The 8,057-nt window shown below is 39.0% G+C and overlaps 1 protein-coding gene across 4 annotated transcripts in view; it reads right to left on the bottom strand.

Annotated features, from left to right (window-relative positions):
• Nucleotides 1-8,057, bottom strand: part of NGLY1 (N-glycanase 1) — a 63,386-nt gene that overhangs the window by 46,487 nt on the left and 8,842 nt on the right. For all 4 annotated transcript variants that reach the window (XM_017506214.1, XM_017506215.1, XM_017506217.1 and 1 more), the window contains exons 2-3: nt 2,507-2,621; nt 194-439 (exon numbers count right to left, since the gene is read on the bottom strand). In XM_017506214.1, coding sequence (XP_017361703.1) covers nt 194-439; nt 2,507-2,621 — 361 coding nt within the window. The remainder of the gene's footprint in view (nt 1-193; nt 440-2,506; nt 2,622-8,057) is intronic.

Here is an 8,057-nt window from a genome sequence, read left to right as displayed (position 1 = left end):
CCATTTTTCCTCCTTTTGCTAAAAATTTGACAATTTTTTTAAAGAGCTGAAGAAATCTGCATGTGTTAGAGTGATAAGAACCAAGAATAAAATATGAACATAAATTCAGGAATAAATCATAACACATTCCAAAGCTTTTGCTGTTTCAACACTTTGAAATAAACAGTTAAAGAAGGTTTAATTCTAACATTACCGTTGAAGCAGAAGGTGGATTTGATGACTGCCCTTGACGGTTCCTTATGTGCTGGTTTAACCCACTGGGATTTGAAGATGATGTTGTAGGAAGCTGGCTACTGGCTACAGGTTGTGGAGATGACTCTACTTTGTGGGTCTTATTGGAGCCATCCAATCTGCTACTTCTCTCTATGGCAATCAGGTCACGAATTTTTTGCAGCTGCTCCACTGAAGCTTTTTTAGGAAAGATGAGATGTGTTTCTCCCTGGAATTTATAAAGAAAAAAATGTGAACCTTTGCTTTATGCAGTCATTCTTTTGTACACACACACACACACACACACACACACACACACACACACACACGGTGGGGGAGGGGGAGAGGGAGATGGCGGAGGGGGGAGAGAAAGAGAGAGAGAGAGAGAGAGAGAGAGAGAGACAGACAGAGAGGGGTATAATGAAGCCAATAGTATAGAATGCACATTTCTACAATCATAATGTTTTCTTACCATTATGGCACTTTTAAAATACAGTCTAAGGTAAATAATGCCTCAACATAAACCAGAAAATTAAGAAAATATATTTCCTTTTTAGCATTTAATCCTTAGCCTATTTAACGGGGTTTAAAGGACCTTCAAGAAAAAATATTTGATCTTCTAGGAACAGTAAGTCAGAAGGCCTCCTAAGAGTAGCAAAAATGCATATTCCTAATCTCTCTGCAATAGTATATGATACTACTATTCTCTATGAAATTTCCTGTGAAAGAATAAGTAGAGATACAGCCACACAAAAGAATCCAGGGTCACATAAAACCAACAAGAAGTTAAATAATGGCCGGGCGCAGTAGCTCATACCTGTAATTCTAGCACTTTCAGAGGCCAAAGGGGGTGGATCATGAGGTCAAGAAATTGAGATCATCCTGGCCAACATGGTGAAACCCCATTTCTACTAAAAACACAAAAATTAGCTGGGTGTGGTGGCGCATGCCTACAGTCCCAGCTACTTGGGAAGCTAAGGCAGGAGAATCATTTGAACCTGGGCGGTAGAGGTTGCAATTAGCTGAGATGGCACCACTGCACTCCAGCCTGGTGACACAGTGAGACCGCATCTCAAAAAAAAAAAAAAAAAAAAGAAAGAAAGAAAGAAAGAAAAAGAAGTTAAATAACCACCTTTGAATCTTCTTAATCTGAGTCTTTTTTTTTCTCAGAGACAGGGTTTCACCATGTTGGTCAGGCTGGTCTTGAACTCCTGACCTCATAATCCGCCTGCCTCCGTCTCCCAAAGCGCTGGGATTACAGGTGTGAGCCACTGTGCCCAGCCTTAATCTGAGTCTTTAAAGAACAGCTACATGATTAGAAGTCTGTGTATGGGGTCCACTAATTTTTCGAAGATAACAAAAGGTACACCCTGATAGTGAATCCAAAACCATGGCTAGTTAACAGTAACAGGAAGGTCATCCAAACAAAACAAATAAAAATCGTATCTTTGAGTAGTGATTCATTTAAATAATAACTATAAGATGCTAAGAATGCTTTAAAATAAAATGTTACAACAAATTGTATAATATAAAACAGTCAGTAAATTACAAAACAAGAAAAAAGGTGAAATGACCATGTATTTGATCAAATTTCCAGGTACTGAGAAGAAACAATGTTAAAACAGTAATTTCTCCAACTAGAAATGAGATAAAAAGTTGCAGCCCAGTGCTCAACACGCCTGTAATCCCAGCACTTTGGGAGGCGAGGCAGGTGGATTATGAGGTCAGGAGTTCAGTATCAGCTTGGCCAACATGGTGAAACCCTGTCTCTACCAAAAATACAAAAATTAGCCAGACGTGGGGGTGGGTGACTGTAATCCCAGCTAATAGGGACGCTAAGGCAGGAAAATCGCTTGAACCCAGGACGCGGAGGTTGCAGTGAGCTGAGATCGTGCCACTACACTCCAGCCTAGGCAACAGAGTTAAACTCAGTCTCAAAAAAAAAAAAAAAGTTGCTACAGCATGCAGTACACAGACTTGCAGATCATGAGCATTTAAATGAAACTCCACAATTGACAATATTACTGTATTTCCCTGATAATGGTAGACCTATAGGAATCAACAGAGCAAGACATTACTCAATGACATGAAAGTCAATTCCATCCGAATCCTTTGTAAATTTTAAACTATATTGACTGTGATTTTTAAATGTCCAATTGGTGAAGGAATAACTATTTCTATAGATTCCTAAAATGATGAATTAATTAAAAAACATTATCTTATTCAATTATTCACCAACATGATAATGACTGCTTTGTGAATGAAGAGGGGAGGGGAAATCCTTGAACATACTCACCTCTTCAAAGCCCATTTCAAATAAACATTCAACAGCTCCTCTGACAGGCAAGAGTCTAGTAGAAAAAGCTGTGTTTCCAATCCGGATGGATCTGTATTTTTCATCATTAGGGTTTCTGACAAAAAACAAATATAATGATTTATATTTTTCACAGTGCTTTTGTATTCCTTTAAATATTTTATTCTGACTGCATTTGTAGATGGTAGCATAGACTCCAACTTCAAAAAACAGGAAGCAGTCTGGAAAAGTAGTCCAATTTTGTGACTCTTCAGTACACATCTAGAAACACCTCACAATTTTGTGACGCTTCAGTACACATCTAGTAATTTCACACCTCATAATATTAATGCTGCCGTAAGGAAAATCCATGTGACATCTTAATTCTGTACTATTAAGGCGAGACACCTTTATGAGTCTTTTAGTTTGTTTTTTAAAAAAAATCCACATAAGCTCTGAACAGGGGCAAAAAATTTTATCTGTTTTGTTGTGATGAATCCTCATCATATAGAATGATGCCTAGCACATAGATGGCGGTTAACAAATATTCGGGAAATAAATGAAAGAAACTAAAAAGCTATACAAAAACAGGTTGGCCAGACGTGGTGGCTCATGCCTGTAATTCCAGCACTTTGGGAGGCCAAGGTGGACAGATGACGAGGTCAGGAGATGGAGACCATCCTGGCCATAGTGAAACCCCGTCTCTACTAAAATACAAAAAATTAGCGGGTGTGGTGGCTCACACCTGTAGTCCCAGCAACTCAGGAGGCTGAGGCAGGGGAATCACTTGAACCTGGGAGATGGAGGTTGCAGTGAGCCAAGATCGCACCACTGCACTCCAGCCTGGCGAGAGAGCAAGACTCCATCTCAAAAACAAAAAACAGGACATGGCTGGGCATGCTGGCTCATGTCCGTAATGTCAGCATTTTGGGAGCCTGAGGTAGGTGGATCACGAGGTCAAGAGTTCGAGACCAGCCTGGCCAACATAGTGAAACTCTGTCTCTAATAAAAATACAAAAAATTAGCCCGGCAAGGTGGTGCATGGCTGTAGCCCTAGCTACTTGGGAGGCTCAGGCAGGAGAGTTGCTTGAACCTAGGAGGCAGAGGTTGCAATAAGCTGAGATTGCATTGCAATCCAGCCTGGGCAATGGAGCAAGACTCCATCTCAAAAAAAAAAAAAACAACAACAACAAAAAAAACAGTTCATAGTTCTTCAAAGACTTTACTTTCAACAAACATGACCTAGGTATACCTTCACAGTCACTTGATTTTCTTCCCTACACCAATATAGTTTTTACCGTAAGAGTTCTGCTTCAGTTTAAGACACATTATTTATTTATTTATTTTGAGACAGGGTCTCACTCTGTCACCCAAGCTGGAGTGCAGTGGCATGATCTCAGCTCATTGTAGCCTCTGGCTCCTGGGTTCAAGCAATTCTCCCACATCAGCCTCCCAAGGAGCTGGGATTACAGGGGCAGGGCATCAGGCCCAGCTAATTTTTGCATCTTTTTAGTAGAGACCAGGATTCACCATGTTGGCCAGGCGGGTCTCAAACTCCTGACTTCGGGTGATCCACCTCCCTCGGCCTCCCAAAGTGCTGGGATTACAGGTATGAGCCACTGTGCCTGGCCCAAGATACATTTTTGACACAGAAAGTATGGCAATAAAAGGAAGATATAAATTTCTTTTACCATAATTAAGGTTTTGAATAGTATGCTTGGGACAAGTAACCAGCACAAAAAAAAGCTTTGATTTGAGATTTTTAATTTCCTTGATAAATGAGAAAGATTGTTTAAAAAAAATCATTGAAGGAATGTAAGGTTAAGATAAAAACAGTATTATATTCAAAGACCCTCAGAACATAGTTTAGGATGGTAAGTTTCATATCTGACACCAACTGCCTTAAAGTGATAGTGACTTCTTTAAGCACTATGTTAAGAAGAATTCTGAGGTGGTGTCTGGGATCCATAGGAAGATGTACTGCCTGGAGTATGGCATGATGGGTGGGAAAATTCTAGCAAATGACTTATCAACTTGTCTTATCCACACATGTTCTCTAGGTATTCTGACATTAAAAACAAAACCAAAACCCAAATATTTTAATTGCATAAGTTTTAACAAATTTTGCATTTTTCAGCAGTCAACTGCCTATTGCCAAAGTGTCATAAATACTAAATGAACATTTTAAAACTTTTCCCTAATTTCAAAAATCATACAAGTTTATTACAGAGTATTCAGAGACAAAAGCTCTAAAGAATACTATTCAAAATTTCCACAGATTGGTGCTAATCTACAAATTATTTGCTACCCATACACAAGAAATACAGATTTTGTTTGTTTGTTTACAAGGGCATACAAATGAAACAAGAAGTATAGAAATTGAACATTTAGTATATAGCAATTTGATATTGCTATGAAATTTGCAGTGTATTTTACAAAAGTTATAGGTCTATAAAGGACTGGAAATTAAAAACAAAACATGTTCTTTACTATATGTAATTTGAGAATCAAAAATGGTTATAAAACACAAAGAAAATTTTATTCTCAACTCGTTTTTCTGTGTATTAGATCAGGGTTTCTCAGTCTCGACACCATTAACATGTGGGGCCTTTATTCAGTGGAGATTCCCTGTGCACTGCAGAACGTTCAGCATTCCTGACTTCCATGCCACACTGAGTTACAAGTGAGCCTCTCTTTCTTATCACTTAAGAAAACTGAACTATAAAATAATCCTATATTTATCAAAGCTAATTTTAGGCAAATGAGGCATCTTTTCCTGACAATGTATTTCACAGGGTGATAAACATGTCAGTACCACCAGGATGATAATATCTTACTGGTTCAAAACTGCTTGAGCTATTTTAATCTGTTCTTTTCCCAACAGCTTTCAGATCTCTACATGCTCAGTCTTTCTCTGAGCTGATTTTCTATTCTTATAAAATATACATCAGTTGTTCTCATATAGTTTGTTTTTGTTTTGTTTTTTAAAAAACAAAGTCTTGTTCTGTCACTCCAGCTGGAGTGCAATGGCGCCATCACAGCTCATTGCCTCTTAGAACTCCTGGAGTCAGCAATCCTCCTGCCTCAGCCTCTGAAGCAGCTAGAACTACAGGAGAGCTACCACGCTTGGCTAAATTTTTTTTTTTTAAGAGGTGGGGTCTCACTGTGTTGCCCAGGCTGCAATCCTCCCACCTGGGGTGCCCTAAAGCCCTGGTATTACAGGTGGGAGCCACTTTGGCCTTTGTTATTCTGATATACGTTGTTTCAATTTAACTATTGATATACAGTATAGATTTTCCTCTTTAGTTTCTAGTGAGCATTTTGTTTGTTTGTTTTTTATTTTTGAGACACGGTGTCACTTTGCCATCCAGGTTAGAATGCAGTGGCATGATCATGGGTTCAAGCCATCCTCCCACCTCTGTCCACCAAATAGCTGGGACTACAGGTCTCTGCCACCATGCCTGGCTAATTTTTTAATTTTTTGTAGAGATGGGGTTTTGCCATGTTGCCCAGGCTGGTCTCGAACTCCTAAGCTCAAGCAATCCGCCTACCTTGGCCTCCCAACGTGCTGGGATTACAGGCATGAGCCACCATGCCCAGTGAGCAATTTTACTTTTGTATCATCTCTGGACCTCACATTAATCTATTTTTCTCAGTAAAAGTATACTGCAAACAGGGTCAAGCAATGACAGCCACATCCAGATCTTCAAATTCTATCTTTTTCTTATTAAATATGTTGAGTAAACTGATCATGGTTTTGTGGACAGACTAATACCAAAGGCCTGACCCTGAAGCCCTCAAAGATTTAGAGGGCTGTAGGGACATTAGGCCTCAAACCCATCATATCCTGTTTCCTATCCTTGGAAAAGCAACACAGAAATATTTTCTTTAACTCTTAACTTCTCAGCATTATTCCAGTGTGTCCCCACCATCCTTGAGCTCCCTGCCACACTCCTTATCTTTCAGAATCTAAAGAAACCGTAAGAATTACCTTCAGTGTGACTTGATCTTCTATTTACTTTGCTCTCTAGAACACTCTATATTTGCTGTAACACTTTGCTATGTTTTTCCCCCTATTTTTACTGTCCATTAACTATTTCTGCAACCTGTAATATTTGTCTTGCTTATTAGCAATTACTGGGCAGCACATTTGCTTAGGAATTTTTTTGAGTTGTTGATGATGTTGAATGCATGGGGTCTTGAAAGAACAGTAAAATTTCCTGTATCTCACTCAACCATCACTTTGAACATATTTTGGTGTCTTCCTAGTTGTCTTACCCCCTTCGTTATTTACCAAATTTAACTCATGGACAATTATTCTTAGGTTTTGTAAATGAGTGGTTGGAAAATGTCATATTTTTCCCTTTAAGAGTCACAATCTACCATATTTCTAAGACGGTAAACTATGTTAATAGAAGGCAACAATAATAGCATGTCAGAAGAAAGAAAAACCTAAGTGTTTCATCTCTATTTTTCAAATTTCGGAAACACAGAATTAGATATATCTGGTCATTTACTAGCCATCTTCCTCTTTCGAATGCACAAATTCCAGGAAGAGTTCTTTTCTGGTTTCTTTTCCATTTCTCAGAAATGGAAACTTAGTACAGGAATGTATCCTATAATCTGGTATTTTTATCACTAATCACAAAAGTTGGTTTGTGGGTTATTTAAGAATTTATATCTAGTCCCTCTGAAAATCTGTTATTCTGAGACACACCTAAAAATTTTCAAAAACATTTATCTGTCTCAAATATGGGAACCATCTCTGGCTCTAATACTACCATTCTCTGTTGTGACAAGGGAAACTCGTACACCTCATCTAGTTTGTTTAAAATGCAAAACCAACCAGGTGCAGTGGCCCATGCCTGTAATCCCAGCAATCTGAGAGGCCGAGGCGGGCAGATTACCCGAGGTCAGGAGTTTGAGACCAGCCTGACCAACACTGAGAAACACTATCTCTACAAAAAATATAAGATTAGTTGGCTGTGGTGGCGCATGCCTATAATCTAGCTACTCGGGTGGCTAAGGCAAGAGAATTGCTTGAATTTAGGAGTCGGAAGTGAGCCAAGATCGCACTATTGCACTCCAGTCTGGGCAACAAGAGCGAAACTCCGTCTCAAAAATAAAAATAATAAAATGCAAAACTAAATAACAGTAACAATGGATAATATCATCAGCAGCTACATATTATGAGCCAGGTCCCTTATTTATTTTTATGTTTTGCAACCATCCTATCATGTAGGTATTTGTCTTCCCTTTACAAACGAGAAAACGGAAATCCAGAAAGTTTACACAAATTACCTATGATCATAATCTCAGTTGACTAGGATTGAACCAACTGGTCTGATTATTAAACTCACATAACATCTACCACACAAGCTGCCTACAAACTCACAAACCTCAATTAACTATCCTCTCTGAATTTCTCCAGGTACAATGGTAGCCTAGATTAGAAATCTGAAGTTGTATGTTTTGGAGAGGGGACCAATATGGCCGAAAGGGAGCTTCTCCGGAGTGCAGCTCCTGGCGAGTGAGACACAGAACCAGAGTGATA

Source organism: Cebus imitator, unplaced genomic scaffold (assembly GCF_001604975.1).
Source record: "Cebus imitator isolate Cc_AM_T3 unplaced genomic scaffold, Cebus_imitator-1.0 Scaffold351, whole genome shotgun sequence".
Taxonomy (NCBI): domain Eukaryota; kingdom Metazoa; phylum Chordata; class Mammalia; order Primates; family Cebidae; genus Cebus; species Cebus imitator.
Note: the sequence above shows the minus strand (reverse complement) of the source record. Positions and strands in the feature narration are given on the sequence as shown.